The 26,105-nt window shown below is 36.7% G+C and overlaps 1 protein-coding gene across 2 annotated transcripts; it reads right to left on the reverse strand.

Annotated features, from left to right (window-relative positions):
• Window positions 1–3,880: 3,880 nt before the first annotated feature.
• Window positions 3,881–25,868, reverse strand: dusp22a (dual specificity phosphatase 22a). 2 transcript variants are annotated; one of them, XM_038306681.1, is made up of 8 exons: window positions 25,596–25,868; window positions 23,826–23,859; window positions 20,926–20,955; window positions 20,530–20,616; window positions 20,120–20,169; window positions 14,900–14,974; window positions 13,117–13,288; window positions 3,881–4,463 (listed from the first exon to the last, which is right to left on the reverse strand). In XM_038306681.1, the coding sequence occupies exons 3-8, from the start codon at window positions 20,941–20,943 to the stop codon at window positions 4,374–4,376; spliced, it is 492 nt and encodes a 163-aa protein (XP_038162609.1). In that variant the 5' UTR covers window positions 20,944–20,955; window positions 23,826–23,859; window positions 25,596–25,868; the 3' UTR covers window positions 3,881–4,373. The 2 variants fall into 2 exon arrangements, with proteins under 2 accessions (XP_038162609.1, XP_038162608.1); XM_038306680.1 differs by lacking the exon at window positions 20,926–20,955 and having other exon boundaries at window positions 20,530–20,612.
• Between the last annotated feature and the right edge of the window lie 237 nt (window positions 25,869–26,105).

Here is a 26,105-nt window from a genome sequence, read left to right on the forward strand (position 1 = left end):
TTTTTTTTTTTTTTTGCATCAGAGCTGTTTTTACAACTGGCAGCACCTTTTCAACATCTCAAAAGCTCAAGTAATATTTAAACTAATTCAGAGTCAGATACCAGAGGCAATGAAGTTGTTGAACAAGATCGAGGAAAAGAGAGGGAGATTCAAGCCATTTCTTCCATCACATATATACACATACATATACATATATATATATATATATATATATATATATATATATATATATATATATATATATATATATATATATATATATATATATATATATATATATAATGTAGATAGCTAGAGATATAGACTGCTCTTATAAAAGAGGAAGAAAAATACATCATCCTTTGACATGGGAGCTGGCTTGGAGGTCGTCTGCCTGGCTGTGTGTTTCCTGGACGGGGCCGCCTTTCATACCTGCTTTTTGTTTCTCTGCTTCTGTCTCCTTGAACCCCAGTCGGCCTCTGCAGATGGCCGCTCACACTGAGCCTGGTTCTGCTGGAGGTTTCTTCCTGTTAAAAGGGAGTTTTTCCTCTCCACTGTCGCTACAAGCATGCTTAGTGTGAGGCATTGCATTTGAGTCAATGAGTCGATGCAATCAACTGGTTTTCCATAGATAGAAAACTTTGAATCAATTTGACTGTATGATCTGGTTGAACTGTTAAGTGCCTTGAGATGACATGTTTTGTGAATTGGCGCTATATAAATAAACTGAATTGAAATATGCTTGGTATTAATATGAGCGCTATGGGACTGTTAAGTGTTCATCAAATTGAAAGCAAAGAAAATGGAAACTTTCTTTTTGTGGGGGCCTGTTAGTGCCCTAAACAAAATTTTAAAGACTACAGGATGTTTGGGGTCTGCAGAGAAATTAACAGCTATTTTCAGCACCCTACACTATCCTCAACCTAGACCTTTAAAAATCCTGGACACAGCAAATGGGATTACTTGCTTTGGGATTACTTGACATGTAAATGGACAAAAAAATGCATCATTCATAAAGATCGAAGAGAGACTGGTTGGTTATGTTGAGCAACAAGCAAAGCAATCCCTTCGGAAAATTAGCAGATGAGATGGTTTCTTAAATCTTTACCGGCAGTATTGTGTGCCTCTCTGGTTTGTTCGTATCTAGATTTGTTGGCTCTTAAAGCACTGACTCTATTCATGCACCATGAGTCTTACATGGGCTTTACCTCACAATTCTCTAAGGCTGTTTTCTACCCTCCCTAATCTTTCCAACAAATTTTTCTTCCATAACATTTCCATTAAAATCCTTGCAGACAGTGCTGTGAGTGACACCAAGTAGCTTCTTCAGCAGTGACCTTTAATGGCCTTCCCTAATTCAGTAGATGTCTACTTAACAGCTGTACAATAAGCAGAAGTCACAGCAGTTCTAAATTTTGTGTAGTTTTTAACATCTAGATTAGAATCTTTTATTATAGTTTTCTGAGAAAAGCCAAATATGTGTTTCCAACTATAAGCCATAGCCATCAAAATTAATCATAAAAAATGTCAGAGAGTAATGAATTAATAATATAAAAAAAAAAAGTAAAATTAACCAACTCTGTTCTCATTTGTCAAACTTGGTGTGTGGAGGTAACATTTCCTATAAACAAAGACTCAAATTGTTCTTTTAAACCTAAAGGTATGGTGCAGAACTAGTTAGGTGCAGCATGGAGGCTGTGTTTACTTCCTGGTTTTTTAAGCCAATCTTATGAGAATTCTCAGAACTGCCTCTCTGAAGGGGAGGAAAGGGGAGTTAAGTATTTTTTTATGTTCTGATTTGAAAATCTGTGTCCTTTTTACTTCTTGCTTATTTCAAGTTTTAACTGAATAATTCAACATTTCTTCTTCTAAAAATGTAAATTCATTGAGATGCAGATATATTGATGCATGAGTGTAAATACTGTACACTCCCCTGGTAGTCCTTTCAAAATAATTGAAAATGAGGTAAGCTAAAACCTTATCTTATATATGTGTAAAGTTTAGGAATGTGTACAGAATAAGATCAGGTTGCAATCAAGTTTTAAAATAGCATCAGATATGTTATGAATGCATGTGTGGGTTGCACTCTGCATGCAACCATCGGATGTTAAATTACACCCAATGCTTTAGAGGAAATACTCTACTATTTCATTCATTTAAATTATTGTTTCTTTTTTTAATTACAAGCTTCAACTTAGCATAGCATATGCCAAGACACGTTTCAGGTTAAAATTTATTTAAAATATGGCTTTTCGTTTTAAATTACAACAACAAAAGAACAAAAAAAAAGTCAAAAACACATTACCAAAATGCAGAACAGAAATTTAACAAGAGTCGCAGAAAACCTGTATCGTCACATTACGATGAGCATTTCAAAGAAAGAGAGGCTTTCAGAAATCAAGTAGCATTTGTTAAACCTTAAAACATTTCCATTGTGTTTAAACAACAATGGCTCACAAGGGGCAATTAAAGCAATATATTGCTAAATGTCAACTTTTAGCATTTATAAGCATTTATAAGTACAGTGATTTCTTTTACATTCAACCTTTAAATTTGAAGATTTCTCATAATTATCAATTAATTACTGTTTTCAGACTAAATAACTTTTTTCTTCTCCAACTTATAAATTGCAGCTGTACCATGCCCTTTAGTTAAAATTTTACTTTGCTTTTATTGAGCCATGCTGTAAAATACCCAGCAGTACATGAATAAAGATCTGAATCTTTATTGTTTTATTGTTGTGTTTTTTCTGCCAACAGGTTGATGGTGTGTATAAAGCTAGACGTTCAGAAGGGAATGGAAAGTAAAAGGAAATCCAGGTACTGGATCTAGAGTGGGTAGTTTGATCAAATATAGCTTCCTTTCTGTTAATTTGTTATACTTTGTAAAATGTGATACAGATGCCAAGTTAATTAGCTTCAGTGTTAAACAGTAAACATCTAAGAACTAGTGCATATACAAATAAAACATTCTGATTAAACCCAAGTCTTTCATTTTCATAAAGTCAGCAGCTTACATGGCCTTAAAATGGGATTAAAGGTATAGTGGAGGATGTTCTTTTTCCGTGTGGATTATCTATATAAGTGGTCCTCCTAATTGTCAATCATTCAGGTGATATGTTTACGTAAGGTCGTCCTACATGCTCGTCCCTATTTTCACTTTCCGGTGGTGAGTCTGATATAGTGGGAAAAATTGCAAATCTTTTGAAAAGTAAGCTTATATGTGTGATGCAAACAGAAACTTTTAAACAGAGCGTGCACCAGGAGAAATGGGCTTGTGCACGCTCTGGCACGCCTTTATTAGGTGTTCCCCTTGGAAGCGGGTACAGGGTCGTGCATGTGCATTTATTTTTAAAGCAGAGAGGGTGGGTCTTTTCAAAAAATTCATGAGAACCCTCCACTAGACCTTTAACCCCTAGAACCCTACGGACCCACCGGTGGGTCCAGCTGCTACGTGACCTCGTAATTTTAACAAACCCCCAGTATTGATGTAAAAAACACATTTGGCACAGTTTGGTGACATTTTTGGATAAATGTGCCAAAATGGCCTCTCCGCCTAAAAAAGTTCTCACTAATACCATTCTAAAATAAATATGATTCATCTGATTGATACCAAATTTGGTATATTTTTACACAACATTTAGATTTAAAAGTCTGTACTACTTTTTTGTGCTATAAATAATATTTTGGTAGTGTTTTGCAATGTTTATTTCAAAGAAACTTTTGGCGAGGTTCAAAAAATGCAAAATATTTTGTATTTTGTCCCTAATATTTCAGGCAGGGTCAAAGCTACAATGGTGCTGACACCAGAAAACCATTCATGACATCTTACCTTTACAGAGGTACCAAAAGTTTCTTCTTAAATCTAATAGCTGTGAGGCTATAAGTGATTTACTTTTGTGTGTTTTTGTAAGGCAGAAATTTATTTATACCCCCTGAGGGTGTAAGAGGTTAATCAACCACAGTCTTAAGGATTCCAAGTCAATGGTAAAAAGACAAAAGAAAAAACAGAAACATATAAGATGCTCATTTTGACTAAAGTGCTGGAGTGTCTATCATAAGGCATCCATGAGGACCAAAACCCCTTATCAATACTCAGCTTTATAAGATTTAAAGTCTGTAGCACAGTTCTAAATCGATATCAATAATAATAATTTAAAAAACTGTGATAGAAAAAAACAATTTATTCCTTAATCCAAACATTTGGATTTTCCACAGTGTTCTTCGGTTTTAATAGGGTTGGTGGTTGATTTGGGTACACAGAAGTAGTTCCAGCTGATTCTGGGCATATATTCTTATGGAAAGCAGAGGTTTCAGCTGCTGCCTTCAGGATGATCAGTGTCTACTTCCCGGTTCATCTAGCTGTGGTCCACCGCTCTCCCCCTGGCTCTCCTGCTACTCAGCATACTGGTTCAACAAAGCTTCCACCTGCTGCTGGTCGTTGAATGGACTTGGACGAAAACTGGACTGAAGCCATGCACGGTACTAAAGACAGAAGAAGAAACAAGAAATAAAAACCCTCCTTACCCCAATTCAAACTTGTAGTGCACCAAAGATTCAAAAAAGTTCTGGTTTGTTGGATTTAAAAATCACATGTTTTTTTTTTAAACACAAAAAAACAACATTCCTATAAACTATTAAAAGCCTCAAATGGAAGATGTCTGTGATGAGGTTACATAAACTTCTCAGTGAAACTGTAGTAGAACTTGTTACAGAGAAGTGTGAAAACCAAAAAAACAAGAGCATCGTAGTCGGCGGTAATACCTGCAGACATAACCACTATAATATGACTATCACTTATCATAGAGGAAACCTTGTTTTGAAAGTTAGTATGACTTTATATTGCTTTGGATTTTATTAGCTTTTAAAGAAAAGGTTTTTTTAACATCTAGAAAAGCAATAAAATAAGCTCTAATCTCTAAAATGGTTTCCATAATTCATGAACTAGCTTTGTGTCATACCAGAGCCTATGACAATAAACTGAAACGAAAGTCGTTGTGAAAGTAATATATTTATCTTCCTAAAATCGGTTCTCAAATTGTCCAAAAAGCCAAACAGCAAATCACTGACTCATTACATTTACACAGCTGTAGAAATAATGAACTAAAAAGAGACGAAACCAAAGTAGAGATAAAATCTAGAAGAAATTACAAATGTAATTGTATATTCATAAAATACTTTCTAAATTCTGACAGAACCCACAAAGTACATTCATATCTTTCAGAGGTAAGGACTCTGCAGATCAGGACATTTCAAAGGTGGTTCATCTTAGGTTAACAGTTTATGTGGCACAATTCAAAGTCCAGCAGCTTCTGGAAAAAAAAAAAAAAACAGAAGCGTTTTTACAGTTTGTACATTTTTGCACAACACATCTATTTTGAACCTGCTGGAATTGTAGTCAAGCCTTTAAGTTGTAGGGAAGCGGCTGTTCCAACGGTTGCAGTTACGAATTCTCCCAAGTGGTGTTGATTATCAAGGGGGCGGGATTGTTGGGGCGGTAGGTTCACAAGCAAGTTTGATTGTGGCCCGTTTCTCAGAAAAATGTCTTGCTAACCAGTTAGCATCTTAGTATTAGTAGGTTCCCAATGGGAAATTCCATTGTGACCAAGCAGCACGAATTTGGTGACTTAACATCAACACTGTCAAGGAACGCTATGGACAGCGGAAACATGCAAGAGGAGGAGAGTTTTGTGTCGGAGGTCGTGAATGAGTCTACTCCGTCGTACATTTTTTATTTAGAGGAGGAAAGCGGGGATGAAGTTGTTCTGGAACAGGAAGCCAGGGTGGCAGAAGCCTGTTTGGCGTAGAAGGCTTACAGCCGTACATGTTTGAGCCCTTGCCTCGCAACTCTGCCAGTTTTGTTAGCTCTACGTCTCTGGAAGACACAGGCGTCCATCACGGGGATCCCCGTGAACACAGGGACGTAAGTCAATGGTAAAGTAAATGATTTTTATTTCTTATTTCAGCCGTTGCATAAATTAGCTGTGACATATGAATCAAGATGCTATGACTGAAAAAATGTAGACAGTTATTTCGGCTTGTTAGATCACACTGACTGGTGCAGAGTGCAGAGTGTTGATGTCCGTATGTTGTGTTCAATGGTATCGTGTAATTCAGCGGATAGATCTGATGTTCTCAAAGAGCCGGTGTGATTTTAACGCGGGTCGCTTATCAAGTCGTTTGACCCGGTTTGACAAGCATCAGTGAGCTGTTCCCACTGCCACTAAAAGTTGATTGTGGTATAAGAATTAGCCAAAAATAAAATGACACTTAAAAAGGTGGTTGACCTCTGTGTGAGAGGGGTATTGGATGTCTTTTTTGTGGTTTCTTGATTAACTTAAATTCCCCATTTTTTCCTTTTTTCTATTCAAATCAATAACTATTGGAGATTTAAATCAACGAAGAGAGCCTCAAAGACTAAATACAGATTATTTTAAAAATGTGTGCAGACTTTGGTTTCTGGACCTTATATTATTTGAAAAGGTCCTAACAATAGCGGTTTTAGTTTAGTCTGGCATTGAAGACCAACAGGTCCAAGTAACGTTGAACTAAATCCATCGAGGGATTGCATTTTATTCTGAATTGAAGAATTACTAATATGCAGTATGTTTAAATAAATATTCATCCATCTATGAGCTGCTCAGTGGTGCAGTGGGTAGCACTGCTGCTTTGCAGGATGCAGTTTGAATGTTCTCCCTGAGCATGCAGGCTTCCTCCCACAGTCCAAAAACATGACTGTTAGGTTAATTGGCTTCTCTAAATTCTCCTTAGGTGTGGGTGAATGGTTATTAATGGACTGGCGACCAGTCCAGGGTGTACTCCGCCTCTCGCCCGTTGACAGCTGGAGATAGGCACCAGCACCCCTCACATGGGATAAAGCGTGACAGAAAATGGATGGATGAATTACATGCAATATGTTCAAATAAATGTGACAGGAAGTCTTACCGGTAATATAAATCAGTGCAAAAACACTGCACAAATGAAACGCTGTCCTTTTAAAAAAAAGAAAAAGAATTCTGTGAATATTAATATTTTTATAAAGATTGACACTTTTTCAGTTACTAGATGATAATAAATAACATACGTCTGTATAACATATTATATTTCTGTACTTTTAAAATTTTATGGTTTTAAAAACTGATCAGGTTTCAAGGTCAAAACAGGCTCCACTATAATAATCCATTTACTTTACCAGTGTTTAGTGTTGCTGAGTTTTACAGCATATTTACAACTTTAGATACATAATTTACATTATTTATCTTAATCTCTTCATATGTTGCAAAGCTTTCATTTCTTTTTTTTTTTACTTTCTCTCTGACACACGTGGGAAAATCACAGACAGAAAACGTATTTCCTCTTAAATCCTAGAAATCAGTGCAACGTCTCCAAACCCTGAGCAGATTTTTTTTTTGGTCATGCTATGTTGCAAGATGCTGACAGTAATATAGCACGTGATGAGCCTTGCCCAGGCTAATGCAATCCAAGCAAACCCCCTGCAGTTCCCCTTCTCTTACATCGCTGTCGTGACACACACTGTGTGTCTTCAGCAAATGATCCAGATTTTAAATCAGCCAGCTGCTGCAGGCTTGATCAATTTAACACTGATCATATCACCCAAACTATACATTACTATAGATTAATAAGGAAATTAATATATTAATTTTAATATTAATATATTACTGATGGGACTCTTACTTTGAAAAATTTTCTCACAATAACAGGTGACCTTCCAAAAGAATCAATATTCCTTTCACAGATATCTGTTTCATTGGTATCTTTGTGATGGCGCAACATAAATCACTTAGCAACTGTAAAGTGGAAGGAAACTGAATGGTGGTTTTCAACACTTTGTGCTAATAAAAATCTTAATAGTGTGGCAAGCACTAGCTTTTGAGCTTCCAAAAGTACTTTAAATACCCACCAATAACTGCATTGACTGTTTTCCCTCCAGGATAGACCGGTGTTCAGATCACGTTGTCCCTACATTAACTCTGACCTGTTCCACTGCGCTTACAGAAGAATAGATGGCCCACAGGATGATGCTGCTACCACTGTGTGTCAAGGTGGTGAGACTGGTTTCAGTTTGATGCACAGAGTCAGTTTTCTACCACACAGTGTTTTGCTTACAAGCCAGATTTGTTTAATTTTGGTCTCATCTGACCAGACCACCTTCTGTCACATGGTTATTGTGATTTCTATTTGGCCTGCAGACTCTGCAAACAGGACTTCTTACGAAAAAAAAAGAATTATTTCTTACTAAATGCAGTCCAGATTTGTGGGGTACAAAGTTAAGCATTGTCTAAAAAGCAGATTCTTAACCCTGAATTGTGCCGCTTATCCAGAGACTCTATAACACTGCTGAAAGCTGCTCTTAATATTGGTCTACTTGGGAGCCCTACCAGGCTGCGTCAAAAACCCTCCCTGTGTCTCATCTTCAAATTAACAAATAAAACAGAACTCTGTGAGATGTTCCTGTCCTCCAACTTCACCCTTATGCACTGCCTTTTCTGGTCCATCACATAAAAAACCCAATACATTGGAGTTTTTTTGGTTGTAATTTGAAAACATTTGAAAGGAAATTGAACACTTCTGCAAAGCATTATAAATACTAAATGCAAATGTGTTTGTAACAGAAATCCAAAGATGGAAAATAGTTTATGGAGCCTGGGAACTGACATGGGAAAAATAAATAAAAATAAAAAAATAAAACATGCCCACAAAACACTGATTCATTCTCTTGAAAACTAAATCTAATGCAGACTTTTTCTCATGATGTAATTATTTGTGGCCACAGCATAAGTGAATGGTGTGCATTAAATTCTAAAACAGTGATGCACCATTGTGTGCAGGCTATTCTGTAAAATAACATGAAATCATTTTTAACTAAATTCTGAGCATAGTGGGGGTAATTGTCGACCTCCAGAAGACCAAAAAAAAAAAAAGAAGCTTCGATATCTATGAAACAAAAGTAGCACACATTATGTTTTTTTATTATTATTATTATTTACTTAATTTGTACAAATGACCATTTCAAATGCACAAACCTGCACTAATGGTGTCTCAGCTTCACACAGCTGAAGCTCCTCCTATTTGATGATGCATTCCAGGGTGTAAACACTGTGCATCTGAAATGCAGAGCAGTGAACTCCCCATGGTGCTGGCAGAAATCATCGGACACTGCACTCAGTCTGAATGCACCATTAGAGTGAACAACAAATCTCAAGTGGTCAGTTTGTTTCCACCTGCAGCGGCGCTTTACGCACTCAGGGTTTGTTTATGCTGCGTTGTAACACGATCCAGCTACTCATTCTTATCAGTCCCTTTCTGTTCTCCTACTTCTCTGTACTGTTACAGTTTGTAACCTTTGTCTTCACCATTCACAGCAGCAGCGATCTCTGGCTATGACTTGATCAGAGATAATTTCTCCTTGGCTGCGCAGGGAGCCTCATATCAACACATGGTGAAGGCTGACTGTGTGAGCAGATGCTTTGTGGTCTGGATTGACATATATAGACTCCATTCTTTGCCTTTAACTGGTTCTATGTACCAGTAGTCTTTGATGGGCCACTCAGCAGGTGCTTGTGGAAGAAAATTTATTCACTGCGGCACCGGATGAACTTAAAGGGAAAAATTTATGACTTTAGACTCTAAATGTATATTTTTATATATCAATAAAATATATATATATATATATATATATATATATATATATATATATATATACACACTATATATAGTTTCGTAAGACTGAAAGTACTGAATGCAATTTTTAAACAGGTCAAATGTCTGCATTTTTCCACTCCTGACTGATTAGACCTACAATAATCTTTGCAAACCTTTATTCTATTAACTCTAGTGACTTAATTACTGAAATAAACATTTTTATTTTAGCAATAATCAAATTGGATTATTTGGTGAGCGTATCTATATCCACAGGATCAGAATAAATTGATCTCAGCTAATAAAGTAAAACAACCTTGGCGATATTTTTGTTCAGGACATTTAAATTCCATTGCAGAACAGGATATTAGAATGACCTTCTTTCATCTGCAGAATATTGCAAAAATGAGAAATGGGATGATACTGAGAAACTAGTCCATGCATTTTTTTCCTTCAACGCTGGACTATTGTAATTCTTTACTATCAGGAAGTCCACAGATTGTAGTTAAAAGCCTTTGATCCAAAATGCTGCAGCAAAAGTTCTGATGAAAATTAAAGAGAGAGATCATATCTCTCCTATCCTAGCTTCTCTTCATTGGCTTCGGGTTAAATCCAGAATGGAAGTTAAAATCCCTGTTCTCACATATAAAGCCTTAAAGTCGAAGGGAAGTCATATTTGAATGTCAAATCATTCTGGCTTAAACATATATATAAATGTATTCTTTATCACACCAAAATTTAGAAACTTCCTATTAAAAAAAATAAACAAACAGTCTTAAAATCTGTGTTGTTTTCTTTCCGTTATTTTATGCAGGCCAGTTAGTTATACGTCAGCTTGTACACCTAAATTCGGTCAATCATATATCAACGGTCATCTGTCAATCAAATTTTTTCAGTCATAGCATCTTGATTCATTTGTCGCAGCTAATATACACAACGGCTGAAATAAGAAATAAGAATCATTTGCTTCACCATTGAGTTACGTCCCTGTGTTCACGGGGATGGACATCTGTGTCTTCAGCAGGCGTAGAGCTAACAGAACTGGTTGCGTTGCGAGGCAAGGGTTCAAACATGTACGGCTGTAAGCCTTCTACACCAAACCAAGCTTCTGCCGCCCTGGTGTCCTCTTCCACAATAAATTCGTCCCCGCTTTCCTCCTCTAAATAAAAAATGCATGACAGAGGAGACTCATCTACAATCCTCCTCTTGCATGTTTCGGCTGTCCATAGCGTTCCTTGCAGAGATCTCATGTAACATTCTCCATTACTTATTTTTCTTCCTACTTCTGACTTCTTCTCATTACATTTTCACACAAGTATCTGTACTTTCTATTCCTTACATTTTTTAAAAGAACGTTACTCGTTACTCTTGGCTTCTGTTTAATGTTTATACATATTTATTTCATGTCATGTGCGCCATCCAATGCAGATCATTGGTGCCATCCACATCTAGTGAAAACTAGTGTAATTGGATGAGTCATAACGCAAACACTCATTGGTTAGCTGAAGGAAATCATCAGAAGCAAGCAGGTGTTCTTCAAACTGCAAACGTGAATTGTCTATGCCATGCTACAATGTTGGATTCAGAAACATATGTTGACATTTCTGAAAGGTCGGACACAGGCGAGAGCGTATCGAGAGATGGAGACGGAGACCAACAAGACCTCCCTCATCCTTGGCCCTATCTCAAAGAATTTTTCGAAATGGTTGAAAAATTGAGCTTTTAAATCATATAGTGGCATCTGGCTGTTTTATACTACCGTATATACTGACTTTTATACTTTAAGTAGTTTTTGGAGTACTTTTTCCACTTTTACCAGAGTGTTTTTAAACTGCAGTATCTATACTTCTACTTAAGTAACAAAAGTGTTTACTTTTGACACCACTGGTTCCTTGACAGTGTTGTTGCTAAGTGCTACTTGGTCTCAATGTAATTTCCCATTGGGAACCTACTAGCACTAAATTGCAAACTGGTTAGCAAGATGCCACAACCAAACATGTTTGTGAACCTTTTGTTAACAACAATCCCGCCCCCTTGATAATCGACAAATCATATTCGCTTTATTCACTCGTGTAAAGCTGGGCACCACTCAGGAGGAGTTGGAACAGCCGCTTCCCTACGACTTTAAATGGCCAAGCTCCATCTTACATCAGAGAGATGATTGTTCCTTTGCTCTTAATCTGCAGGTTTATCAGTGGTTCCTAGAATTTCTAAAAGTAGAATGGGAGGCAGATCTTTTAATTATCAGGATCCTCTACTGTGGAACCAACTACCACTTTTAGTCTGTGAAGCAAACACCCCGTGTACTTTTAAGGGTAGGCTTAAAACTTTCCTTTTTGATAAAGCTTCTAGTTAGAGTGGTTCAGGTTATCGTGAGCTATCTCTATAGTTATGCTGCTATAGGCTTAGATTGCTGGAGCACATAGAGACAATTTAATAACATTCCACTTCATTCTATTGCTTTTCTCTAGTTCTGGAGTATTTTTTAGTACAACCCCAACTTTATGTTCTCTCTGCTTTTTCTTGTCATAATAGCTTAATCTCTTTTGTTCCTTTTTGTCTGTGACACCATTCTGGAAAGAAATATCAGGTGTCCATACCATCAACACCTTCAGTTGTAGATGATAGAGTTAGGCTGTTTTTTTTAGTGTTAAGTCCCATTTCTGTCCTACACACAATTTTTACTGTGACTAATTGTATTTGCTCTCTTTCCTCCCTTTGACATAAAAGCTGTATAAAAGCTTGTCTGTTTAACCGTTTCTTTCCTAGACAGTCAACTGAGGAGCAATTTTACTGTTACCTTTCCTAATATGGAGAGGATGTATGGATCATTGCCATCATATTCCTTTTGTGTGTCTGCTTCTCTCTCCGTGAAGCCCAGTTCTTGGCAGATGGCCAAGAGTTTTTCCACTCTACTATTGTTGCATGCATACTAAAAAAATGCAAACCAATATCTACTGTCGCTACAAGCTAATTTTGGAGGTGGGTGTCCTGCAAGTCAATGACTTGATGCAATCGGCTAGTTTTTCTTAGTAAAAATGTTTAGCCCCCTGACTGTACAAACTGACAGAACTGCCTTTTTAAAGTCCCTTAAGATGATAAATAAATAAACTGAAAAATATATATATCTAACCGTTACTGTTTACAGTGAAACAAACCATAGTTGTTTGTTGTCCTCTGCAAGAAACAGAAAAATAAACTGCTTTGAGGGACGGTTCTAAGCATATGTGAGATGCTGCGATTAACAGTTGACTGGTTAACCACAGTCTGCATGTGCACTGTTATGGCTGGATGTGTCACATCCTGTCCCTCCTCGAATGGTGAATCACAATTAATGCATACAACCATCTACAGGGACCTACTTGCTGCCATGTTTAAGAGAATCTACAATATTTCCCCTTATGATCCAGAATACCTGCAGCTTCAATACTCACAAGTCAGTTTTTCTACTTTCTGTTTCTGCATTCATCATGTTTACCTCAGAGACTTGTGTATTCTGGTATTCCTGCAGCTGCTGCTGGAAGCCATAGTTTGGACCGACAATGGAGCGAACAGCCATGACAGCAGTCAAGCACTCCTCCCAGTTGTAGTGGGTCACGGTCATCAGGTAGGCCACAACAATGGTGGTGCTGCGTGAAACACCTGCAAGGCTACAGTGACATTACAATGTAATATAGCAATCTGGTAACATTCAAATAATAACAAAAATATTCTAAGCATATTGGAGACCATGCTCTCTGGTATATTGATAATTACAAGGAGTCATCATGAGCATCCAGGTCACAGGGTTTCATTTATGAATTTTTACTGCTTCAATAACAAAAAGGATCTGGATGATCTGGAATCATCATCACAGAACCAACTATTTAAATAAGACATTTAAAAAAAGAATTGGGTTCATTATAGAGTTTATCACATCCAGTTTGCCACGTAGTTTTGTGCACAGGCTCAAATATATACATGCTTGTTAATACATGATTAAAATTTTTTTTGGCAGCATTCATAGAGTAGATTTAAAAGAAATTAGTTTCCCGTTTCTGTTTCAACGTGACCCAATCACCGTCCAGCTTGTGACACCTAGCATTGCCCACACAGGAGAAAAAGTCTCAGCATGATGCTACCACCACCATGCTTAGAAAGTGGGGACTCCTTGAAAAAGTGTTGTGGATTAACATATTAATAGCCATCTCCATGAGGCCTTTTAATAAATTTTCCTTCAGCATATTTATTCATACTGATGAATGTTTATATATTAAGTTCACACAAGAAAGATACTTCACAAGCAAAACAGATCTTTATTCATTTATGCAAATTATCCAGTACAAAGGAGCAGCTAACAGACAAATCAGTTCCAAATTATTTCTAGAATGAATATTAAACTCAAACTCAGAGATGAGTGTCAATGATAAAGGCCATCTATCAAAGAAGCCAAGCAACTTGGATCAAGTCAGTTTCTTTGTAAAACCCCTCTGAGAATAAGGCATGTTTCAGCAGCGGAGAGAAACATGAAGAAACCTTAAAAATATTCAGGGTCATTGTGAAGACTTCTCTGCATCAACCTACTGAGGGCTGAAGCACTTAGAGCTGAAACTATCGTGGAATCACAGCTGCCCTGCTCTAAAGCACAGTGAAGCAACATAATGGGCTGACCCATCCAATTTAAGCTAAAAGATAAACTTACAAATGTAGTGAGAATTGCGCTGGATGGCAAAGTTATGGTGTTTGAACTGGGGAGGGATCTCAACATGCTTCTGAAGAGATGAAGCAGCCTTTTATAAAGTGACAGAAATCACCCAAACCTCATCTCCACTGATAATTTGCAGACTATGTTTTTCCGATGGATCTGAGACAGGAATATTCTAATGATCCTCATGCATTCTGCCGAGAAGAGGTCAAACATCCAGGAGGATATCTGCCAGGAGCTCTTGATAGTTGCTAATTCATCAAAGGATAGTTAATATTCCTATATATATTATTGGGGGCATATTTATACGTTTGAACCTGTACATATCGTGTGGATAAGGATGCACCAACAAATAATCATAAATGTATGCACACAATTCTTGTTTTAAATTAAAGTTTCATGATAATGAAGAGGACAAAATAATATGGACTTTCATGCTCATTAGGGTGCAGGTAAGCTGCAGACCCAAAGAGCATAAAACTTATTAAAAACCCCTTATGAAGGAAAGATACTCTCTTTAACATCATTTAGAACTCGACACCCTGAGCTGCTACAAAGAAGCTGGTCGCCAACCTACCAATGAACCAAACAAGCTCCACCGTTGAGGCGACACTCGTGGATAAAGCCGATACACTCTTTGAAATACTGCAATCTGGAAAGGAACACATGAACCACGTTGGCCAGAGAAAAAGAACAGATTGTGCAACATGCAGTACATGCAAACATGTCTGAAATAAGAAAACAAACACAAACTGTTATTCAGGAATGCAGGCTGTGGAGTTGAAGAGGGGTTACAATAAATGGGATCTGAGAAAAGACACCTTGAACTGAAACTCTAGTGAAAGGCCAAAACAATGAGCTTCCAATACGTTTTACAAATTGTGATGGGGTCTGTAGAAATTGCAAATACACAAAGTGGTTTACAGAGAAGCCTATGGTGGTTTTATTAGATTTCAATCGTTCTGAAGAAATTGCTAGGGGTTTATTTGTTTAAAAAAAAAAAAACTTTCTACCACTCTACTCATGTCATGCAAGCAACCTGGTGAGTGTGCTTACAGAGTTTGTGATAAAGCAGGCTACAACCAGCTTTTTGGTAAATGCATCACTTTAAGGTTTGATACAAAGACAACAAAATAAAGCTCCTGTTGCTCAGACATCTTGCATACTAACAGTCTGCAAACAATGACATCCTTTCGTTTTTGCAAGACGTGCGTGGCTGATAACAGTGTCTCTAGAGGAGCAGATGTTGGTTACTCAACAGGAGACTCGGTAACAGGCTGGAGCCAAAATAGACTGACTGGCGCTTTTTTTTTTCCTCCTTGAGATCTCAACTCTTCTTTAAAATGTCTCCCTCAGCACTTCGCTCAGTCCTCCTAGCACAAAAGTTTCCGGCGGTCTTGTTCCATGAGCAGAAACCTAACTTGTGACAGAAGTTTGAGGTTTGAAAAAGACAGACTATAAAGCTTGAACCAGCAGAAGCTGCTGTATTTTTTAAATTCAAAATGAGCTTCTGCAAATATGCGGTATGTTTGGTATATTATATGCTGATTTTCTTGTTTTTTTTTTCCTTAATTGACAAAAGTTTGCTTAGTTCCAGCACCACTTTGGACCTGTGGACACCAGTGCATTATTGCAAATCTAGAAATACTGACAAAAATGAGTCATCGTCCTCTTGATGTATTAATTTGTTCATTAAAACAAAATGCTTATGAAAAGCAAATGAGTTTCCAACACCCAATGAGACAGATTAACAGCAGCCTAGCATTCACATACAGTAAGAAGCCCGTCAGACCAGTAATGCTGTTCTCTGTCATGTACCAATCGTATAAGAAGGGCCTTTAGGTCTGACCATAGAGGCCCCAGGGTGATGGTGAGGGTAGCAGGACGGCGGTTGGCCTCACCCTCTCCTCCTCAGTCAGACCAGTGATTGTGACAGAGAGGGCTTATTATAAAGGCCTGGGTGGTCGAAGCAAACAGCCAGATGTCACTGGGAGGTTTCCTTCCTCGGCAGCCGGAGGGAACGACGCCTGATTGCGACAGCAGAGGTCAGACACCCCCACCGCACCTCACCACAACCCAACCCAATCAAGAACAGCCAAACAGCCACAACAGTCAAAATCTCATTAGGTGTTTCACCAAAAACAAGTTCCTCTTCAGCGTCTATTTAACGTTGGTAACTGAACCGACTGATGATTAAAAGAGATAAAACTCAAGACTATTTTTATTTTTTTTAATTACTGTCTGGGATTCATATGTTATAACTCTTCAGAAATGTCATCAGCCTATTTTTGATTAAACAAATCTGTGATCAGTGCTCTAAATGGAGAACACAGAGATATGTATTTCTCAAACTCCAAAGTGGCTCTCCAATGAGTTACCAATGTTTTTAACAACAAAGAAGATGGCTCATTTATGCTCCAACTACAACCAAGTAAACTGGGTTTCCTTTCCACTTGAATGCGGCTTGTAATTAGAAAAAACAGTATCATATGAAGTCACAGACCTTGTAGAAAGGTATTGACTATGACTAACGTGTTGTGGTAGCAGTCAGTGCTCAGGGTGATGGTGCAGCTCATAGCTGTCAACACCCAGCCTGTCAACCATAACAATGGAAGCCTCAGCACTTCATCGGCCTCCAGAAAACGTAAACATAGCTGACATAACGTGTGGTTAGTTTAACTGTTACTAGAGAAGCAAAGTTTTCCTTTCTAGACTCTTACTTCTCAGGGAGGGGAGCCTGATTTGGCCCCATGAACCTTTTTTATTGCCATTTTTCATTTGAGAATATTACAGGTACATCTTACACTTAGACAAATTAATCTTAATTAAATGCAGATTGTAAGTGTATATTAAAAAAAACTTTTAATAATAAAAACCTTTGAGCAGGTATTTAACCTACTTTTACCATATTTCAGCACTGACAATTTTTTTTTTATTTGCTGAACATTATTCCCTTCTAAGAATTAAGGGTTATGTTTTCATGAGCTCCAAGGAGAAAATTATCATTATTAGAACTGAAGGCTTTAAGTGGTACCCGTAGCCATTCTTAGCAGCAGTCTTAGCAGAGCCGCCCTGACTTCTACTCGCCAGGTATCTCCTTCAGCACAGCTTTACTGAGGGAAGTAGGGCTGAAACAATTAATCACGATGAATCCTTATTGAAATGATCGTCATTTAGTAATGAATTAATCATTAGCTGGAGTATAGAGACTCTAAAACTTCACTTGCCCACATCTCTATGCTCCTTGGTGCCCCCCACAGGCCACCATGAGGGAGAAGACCAAATGTCTTGTACGGCTCCACAGGGTTCCACGGCCGGAATGAAAACCAAACTGTTCTTCCTGAAGTTAAGGTTAAACGTTTAGCCCAACTCTTCTGACTGGAAACCAGCCATAGACTGTCCCAGAGGGCTAAGTAGTGTAATCCCCCTGTAGCTACATTACATCATTAAATCGGTTCCCAGTCTCTCAGAAAAAAAGATGTTTAAATATTTCTGCTGGTCTATAAATCATTTAAGTACATTACTGACTTCATGTCAAAGTATAAACCACCTAGTCTACTCAAACTCCAGTCAAGAAGCAGTATCTAGTTCTTTAACCTCACTTAAAATCTAAGGAGAGTGTGAAAGTCAACGTTATTGGCCGTCTCTCAGGTGGGAAATTCTTGAATCTCCTTTAGAAATATGGGCATAGGTCATCGGATTAAAAGTAAATCTCATTTTTGATTCCCCTAAACACCATTTTTGAGGATTAAGCAGGAAAAAAAAACATTCAAAGAAAATAGTCAACGACAGAGGCTCCACTTAGTTTTAGAAAAACTACATTCTTGTTGGTAGTACAAGGAGGAAAACTGGAGATGATGTTAGGAAAATTGGAATTATATATTATGAAAAACTAGTCTGTTTATGGTATTTTACTAAATTTGTTTTCATTTTTGAATTGCATCCTTTACGTCTCCATCGTTGATCCCACAGGCCTCAGTTAGTATGCTAACATTGGAGAAAGTAAACTTAGAAAAAAGCTGATAGTTTTATTTTACTTACATTAGAGATTAGATTAGATTAGATTAGATTAGATTAGATGAGCTTTATTGATCTCACAGCGGAGAAATTCACTGGTCACATATTGGCATTGTAATTAAAGAAGGTGCAAACAAGGAGGAAAAGGTGCATTAAGAATAAACAAGCAAGCACTGTATATACAGTATATCAAGATAAATACACTGCAAAAACAATCCAGAAATAAGTAAAAAATGGCTTAAATTAAGTATATTTAGCCTTAATTTGAGCAGGTAAATAAGATGATTTGCCAATGGAATGAGTATTTTCACTCTTAAAATAAGATAGTTAGATAATATTTACTTGAAATAAGACGATAAAATAGTTTTTTCTTATTTTAAAAGGAAATTGTCTTGTTCCATTGGCAAAGTGTCTTACTTACCTCCTCAAATCAAGAAAAAACACACTTATTTTAAGAAAAAATAACTTATTGAGATTTATATTTTTTGCAGTGTAAGAATTAAGGTGCAAGTGTACTTGTATCACACACAATGAAAAACTAAATAAAAATAAGAAATAAAAAAATAAAAAATACAAGGGAGTAACACAGAGATTTGAGGTGTCATATGTACAATCAGGATGGCCTATATACAGGTGGATTGACTTTTACATTAAAGTGTAGTAGGTGAGGAGCAACGGTGAGGTAGTGCTATTCTATTCCAAAAGGATTCTGAGACGACACCCCTTCTCTTCAGAAATTATACATTTTATCTTTGGAAAACTTTGAAACTTTTTTTTTTTTTGGATAAACAATCACAAGTTTGAGAGCATCAAGCTTAGTGAAAAAGTTTCACCAAGTTTATTTAAATCAAACTTAACTCAAATAGAAAAAAAAATAAATAATATCAAGAGTAGAAAACAAAACCAACCAAGGTCTATAAATGAACCAAACTGAAATTCTGCCTTTAGATTTTAGAACACATCACATAAATGAATATCCACAGATCTGAGAAAACTAGAGAAACACGAAAATGTGGGTCATAGATGGGAGACTGAAAGTGAAAAACTGGTTCAACCTATTAATGATGATGTCATCTTTTAGTATGGCTGGGCAATACAATGATTTTATCACATAATCAAAGGTTCTATTTATGAAGATTTTATCTCTGGAAAATCTTTTTTTTCCCTGAATTTTTGAAATTCTTGAGCTTCCATAGTTCAAGGTGATATCAGTTTGTCATGCAACAGGCTGCAGACATCTTGCATCTTATGTTTTCCTTGTTTACAATGGAAAGGCCTGCCAGTTGTTTTACTATCATGCTTCACAGCTGAACTTTGAATCAGTTCAACTTGCAGAAGGGATACTTAAATTAAAAGCTAGTTTTTGAAAATTATTTTGGTAATTTTTTGTTTTTAACAATAAAATAATAAATACCAAATCGATAAATGGGATTTAGTACGAAAAAAAAATTCAGAGATTTCATTTTTTAACCATATTGCCTCCTTCTGCTGCTACTTTTACTCAGGTTTTGTTAAATAAACAAACAAGGCCCTGCAAAGCTGTATGTCACGCACAATGTTCATCTACACATGGATTTGCTGCATCTTAAAGGTTTTGTTTCAAATGTATCATATGTCAAACTGTGCCACAAGAAGTAAAAAAAAAAAACCTTATGGTGAGTTTTTCTTTTACTTTGACCCTTATTATATTAACCAAGCAAGTATTAGCAGTAAATAAAGATTAAAAACTAAAAATAATTAATGATAACATAAATAGGAATAAGGCAAATTGTTTACTCACAGGTTCTGACTGGAAGCATCATCTGCATGAATACAAAGGTACTTCATGTCCTGTAAATAAAGGATAAAAGCAGTTAGTTGCAGTTTTCTGATTGTGAGTTTAGCTGATTTACAGTTCTGTTTAATGTGACGTACTGTAAGTTATACATCATAAACTTTTAAATCTGTGTCAACTAAACTAGCAGCAAAGTATTTGACAATAACTCCTTTTGCCATCACACAATAGTTTCTGTTACAGAGGTGGTACAAGGACCAAAGATCCCTTGCTCCCCCTACTGGTTAACAGATTGAACTGTGCTTAGAGGCACAGCCTACAGCAATTCTAGATCAAAATTTCCACAGGAAACACTGGTTTGATTAATCAAAAAATATACCACAAAACAGACCAAAATGGCTGGTTTCTTCACTAACCTCATATACTGGCTTAGCGTTGTTGTACACAGAAAGGATGTGGGTGATTCCATTTTTGGAGAGACCTCCTCTGTTCTCTGAATCTGTGGCAAGAAAATAAGAAACATCACTCAGGTATTTGTTTATATTTTTGGATTATTATTGTCAGCAAAAGTCAATTTATTCTTTTGGGAAAATTCACATACAGACAATTTTTCACTAAAGAAATGAAACAGGATTAAAGGATTAAATTCTATCCAACTCGACAGTTTGAATGTAAAACGTTTACAAATGTTTGAGGAAAATATGTCAGTGGAAATGTATCTGTTGCTGATTTAACACAGCTTCCCACCATTCATGGAAGTTTGCACAAATTTAATAAAAGGAATCAGGAACCTCACAGTAGTCATATTTATTATATAGGATGCAGATCATATTAGATGTTTGCTAAAAAACAGAACAAAAAAAAATCTGGTCATTACAAGTAATTACAAGAAAAAAATCAGTTGCTCTAGTTAAGGCTGACATAAAATGATTTGTTTTTATGCGAATAAATGATAAAACACATAAAATAATGCTATAGGTCACAACAACTAGTGTCTGAGTTTAACTATAGATAACATTTCATGTCCTTTCTTCATCCTGAGTCCTCAAGTCTAGGAAATTTACAGAATCAACAAAAAAGTACCATTGGTTTAGATTTATTATTAGTTGTGCAAGTGAAAAAATAGAAAGATAAAAAAGCAAAACTGTTGTTCCAGCACAGAATGATTGTATAACAGTTTATGCAGAAATGGAATGAATCAACATTGTGTATAATTATCAAATAAAAAGATAGTTAGATTTGAAAAACACTGAATAAAGTAAAATGCATTAATGCTATACAAATACACCAAATGTTAAAGGTTCTTATGAAAAAGAGCTAAACGTTTAAGATCTTTTAAAACAGGCACAAAGTCTGAAATAAGTTTTGCATAAGTATCAGACAAGTTTTTTTTTTTCCTTCTTAAAGGAATAGTACACCCAAAACATGATTAGCCTTCATTTTCTACTCACCTCCATGCTGAACAACACTCTGGAGTACTTTTTTGATATCTCAAATGCATCTGGAGATCTGGGAGGCTTCTTGCTGTCTGCTGACATTCAAATAATGGAGGTCCATGGCGCCCGAGACAGAAAGGTCCATAAAAGTCCACAAAAACGTGTCAATATTCCTCCATACTGCTCGTCCAATGTAATCCAAGTGTCCTGAGTGGGTAGCATCCAGAATTTACTCGAAACGAAGTCATTTAGAATGTTTTTAGAGCATAAACAGTAGTGTATAGGATTTCCTAATAGCGCCCCCATGCGCGCTCACGATTCTATGGAAGCCGGCAGACCAAACCAGCGCATTCAGCTCGGCAAAGAACTCATGCTCTTCCTCAACACTGAAGTCCTCAGACATTTTTCTTTCGTTGTTTCTTTCTTTGCACAGGTAAACAGCACATTTCTTCTTCTACGCTTGCATTATCGGCAGACCAGACGCTGAATGCGCACTTTCTTCCGGTTTGGTCTGCCGGCTTCCGTAGAATCGTGAGCGCGCATGGGGGCGCTATTAGGAAATCCTATACACTACTGTTTATGCTCTAAAAACATTCTAAATGACTTCGTTTCGAGTGAATTCTGGATGCTACCCACTCAGGACACTTGGATTACATTGGACGAGCAGTATGGAGGAATATTGACACGTTTTTGTGGACTTTTATGGACCTTTCTGTCTCGGGCGCCATGGACCTCCATTATTTGAATGTCAGCAGACAGCAAGAAGCCTCACAGATCTCCAGATGCATTTGAGATATCAAAAAAGTACTCCAGAGTGTTGTTCAGCATGGAGGTGAGTAGAAAATGAAGGCTAATCATGTTTTGGGTGTACTATTCCTTTAAGCTTTGCTGTATTATCAGAAAAAAAAACACCTTTTTTAGCAGATAATTAAGTGATCTGCTTACAGTCTGATAAATAGTGATCTACAGATAACGATCTATAACGGGGTCACCAACGAGGTGTCTGCGGGCACCAAAGGGCCCTCAAGGTCCACATGGGGAGCCCTCAGCATCTTCTGAAAACAGCACAACTCACCAGTGAGGTTTAAATTTGGATTGTAATCTGTTGCTATTCTGTTTTAATCACCTTTGCATTTATAAATATTTCAAAATGGAAATGTTTGAAAGAAAATTAGCAATTAAAAATGTGTTTATTATGCATGAAGTTTTAGGTGAACGCTGTCCATTCATAGGTCAGTGTTGGTAGCTCTCAGTACCCAGAAGGTATCTCTAAGACTTAAAAAGGTTGGTGACCCCTGATCTATAGATAATGATCTATAGATAATGATATATAGAAAATGATCTATAGATAGTGATCTATCAAATTGCGAGTAGAATTACTGTGTTTTGAATGAACATTTTTCCCAAGAAGACAGTCACTACTAATGAAAACTAAGCTGGCTGTACTCACTGCAGAGCTGTTTTACGTAAGGAGTTAGTTTTATAGATGTCCGAGCTATTACTCTCAGACAACATTTCTTTGACTTCCAGGCAGCTCCTCACTGGATAAATCTTTATCAAATCTTCACCTCAGGAGTTTACATGTAGAATATCAGTGCTTTCTTTTCTGGGCATTGTGCTTCACCTCCATACCCAAGTTTATTTTCCTAAACATAATATCTTTAGTAGCTGGCAACATTCAGCTTCATCCTTCTTTTAACCATTTCTTAATCTCAGACAATAAATAGATATCACTATTGTGATATGCATGCCTGAACACAGATGTGAGAGAAAACATAAAACAAAACAGCAAAAAAAAGGAAGATATCTTCCTTATGGCTCAATTTCTTACACATAATAGAACTGGCCTGGAGCAGTACGGCTTAAAGCTCTCACTGAGACAAATCTGAGTTTAAATTATCTGCTGTGATCATTTCCTGATCTCCTGTCAGCTGGTCTAACTTTAGCTGTGATGCTTCTGCCATCATGTGGATGGAGCTAAAATTAGTGCAAATGCCAGTTTGGATGGGAAGGGGGTGCATGTCTAGCCAAACCAGCTACCATAAACCTCACATGGTTACTGATTCTTATTGCAGTCTTTTTAGCAACTCTTTATAGATGACACTTTGCTTCTCAATGAAACAAACAGAATCTATTTGTGACGTTAGTCAAAAAATAAAAGTCAACAACACTCAGTAATTGAAAATCATTATAATCAATGTCTAGCATGACTTGTCTTTTAGGCATTTACCAAGAAATTAAAGCAGGATAAATTTTCTAAAACATGTTCATCTTACCTCTTATGTTGCCCAGGTAGAGCCCGTCAACAACCTGTGAAGCAAAAGTCACAGACATTAAAATTATTCATTAATCCTTTGCAACTCAAGAAAACCAAATTCTCAAAACTCAAGATCTCTGCTCATTCTGGCTCACCCAGCTTGGCTTTAAGGCAACTTAGCAAATGTCCTTTACAGCCATACAAGGATTGAAGGAGCCATGCAGGACAAACTTACATCAACTTTGACATCATCTTAGCAGCACTAATAAGGCACTTTTTCCACTTTCTGTGACATCATGTAAAATATCACGTTCTAATGAAGTTCACGTAATTCCTAATAACAGGACATGTATGTATTTTTTTTTAAGTAAAAAAATATTTCCCAATAGTATGCAACCAAAAGTGGGAGACATTGTGTTAGCATATATTAGCAGACGTATGGAACCAACTATTATATATTTATTAACATCTATTTAGGTGACTTTTTGGAAAAATAATAATACTACCTTTGTTGTTTTAATGGTATTTTTTTAACATGCTGAGCTATTTAGAGATCAAGTAAAACACTGAGCAGTGTATACCTTCAAAGGAAAGCATTATTCTGCTCCAACTTGAATTCTTCACCTACAATAAGGATTGGTTTCATTCCTTCTTGTTGAAATAAAGCTATTTATTTGAATCACTTTAAAATTTGAATTGTAGTCTTTCAAATACATTATTTTGAATTAAGCCTATTAAATTCAATGAGTGAGTGAATTCAATGAACACTAAGCCTTTTAAATCCTAAATATTTTACACTCTTAATAAAAATATTTTTTGCTGACTAAATTTTATTTAACTCCAATAAAAATATATTTATAAGTGGTGGTTACTTAAGTAAAATCTGAATACTTAACTCCCTTCTACAGAAGAGAATTAGGGCCACTGGGGGGAGAAAAAAAAGTTAACTGAGTTTTTTCTAAGAATTCTGCCTTTTTTCTAAGAATTCTGCCTTTTTTCTAAGAATTCTGACTTTTTTTTTCCCCATATTGAACTGAAATAAAATGTAAAATCTGTTAACTTTTAATATTAGAAAAAAAAAATCAGAATTTTGAGAAAAAAGGTCAGAATTTAGAGCAGAAAAAAAAGGCAGAATTTTGAGGGGGAAAAATGCCAGAATTTTGAGGGGGGGGAAAGCCAGAATTTTGAGGGGGAAAAGGCCAGAATTTTGAGGGGGGAAAAGCCAGAATTTTAAGGAAAAAAAGTCAGAATTTTGAGGGGAAAAAAGCTAGAATTCTGAGAAAAAACTTAGAATTCTGAAAAAGGTTAGAATTCTGAGGAAAAGGTTAGAATTTAGACTTTTTCCCATATTAAACTGAAATATAATTTAAACATCTGTTAACCGTTTTTTTTTTCCAGTGAACCTAATCCTCTTCTGTGCCCTTCATACAAAAACCAAGTGAAAACAAAATAAAAGGTTCAACTGTTTATCCAAAAAGATCTGCAATGGCGCCACCTACTGACCAGGTTGAGCCTTTCCAAAACTGGCTAAATCGTATTTACCCAAAATGCGCTCATTATTCCACACACGACAAGTAATGCATTTCTTTAAGAGATAATCTAAGAATGAATAAATAATCCAATGAAGAATCTTTAAAATAACGGCCATTTCTGCTCCATACTGGGTTGAGTTTTCCTGCTGTTTGGATCATCAAGCAGTTTGACTGACAGTATAAAGAAATGACATCTAAATAGAGAAGAATGAGTTTCTCAACAAAGACAGAGTCACCACATCCCCAGCATTACTAACCTTATTCATTCCGTTCCCCATGGTGTCTCTCCAGACCAGTTAGCTAAAACAGTTCGGTTACCTGGAAAAGCTGCGGTAACTAAGCATCGACCTGTAGTCAAGCACGTGACCTGTGTTAGTTCTGACTCCTAAAGCAGAGAATTAACCGACACCTGTTTTACGTTATAACGAAGAGGTTAATCAGATACAGTCTATGTAAACATAGCAACATTGCTACTTTGACCTCGCCTCCACTCAAGCAACAGCTCTTGAGATCCTACACAGTCTTCCGGGTTGTGGTGACGTTTCTGCATGCATGCCCAAGACGCCCGGTATGGCAGGCCAGATTTATATATAATGCCAGAGGTCTTCAACAGGGGTCCGCGACACTAGGGGGACCATAGAGGTACTGCACGGGGGTCAAGAAAATTTTGGTTGATTAAACTTTAATATATTCTCCCCTGCATTCTTTCCCCCACTAATTGAATTGAATTCAACCCACTGTAGTAAACAGATAAATGGATGCAGAAG

This window comes from Cyprinodon tularosa, unplaced genomic scaffold (assembly GCF_016077235.1).
Source record: "Cyprinodon tularosa strain WSP-4 unplaced genomic scaffold, ASM1607723v1 ctg59, whole genome shotgun sequence".
In the NCBI taxonomy this organism is placed as follows: domain Eukaryota; kingdom Metazoa; phylum Chordata; class Actinopteri; order Cyprinodontiformes; family Cyprinodontidae; genus Cyprinodon; species Cyprinodon tularosa.

Coding starts and splice junctions, on each gene's coding strand:
- dusp22a (XM_038306680.1), bottom strand. CDS start 25,616: ATGGGGAACGGAATGAATAAG. Junction 14,975..20,119: donor GATGCTTCCAGTCAGAACCT/GTGAGTAAACAA, acceptor GTTCCTTTCCAG/ATTGCAGTATTTCAAAGAGT. Junction 13,289..14,899: donor GGAGCTTGTTTGGTTCATTG/GTAGGTTGGCGA, acceptor ATGTCACTGTAG/CCTTGCAGGTGTTTCACGCA.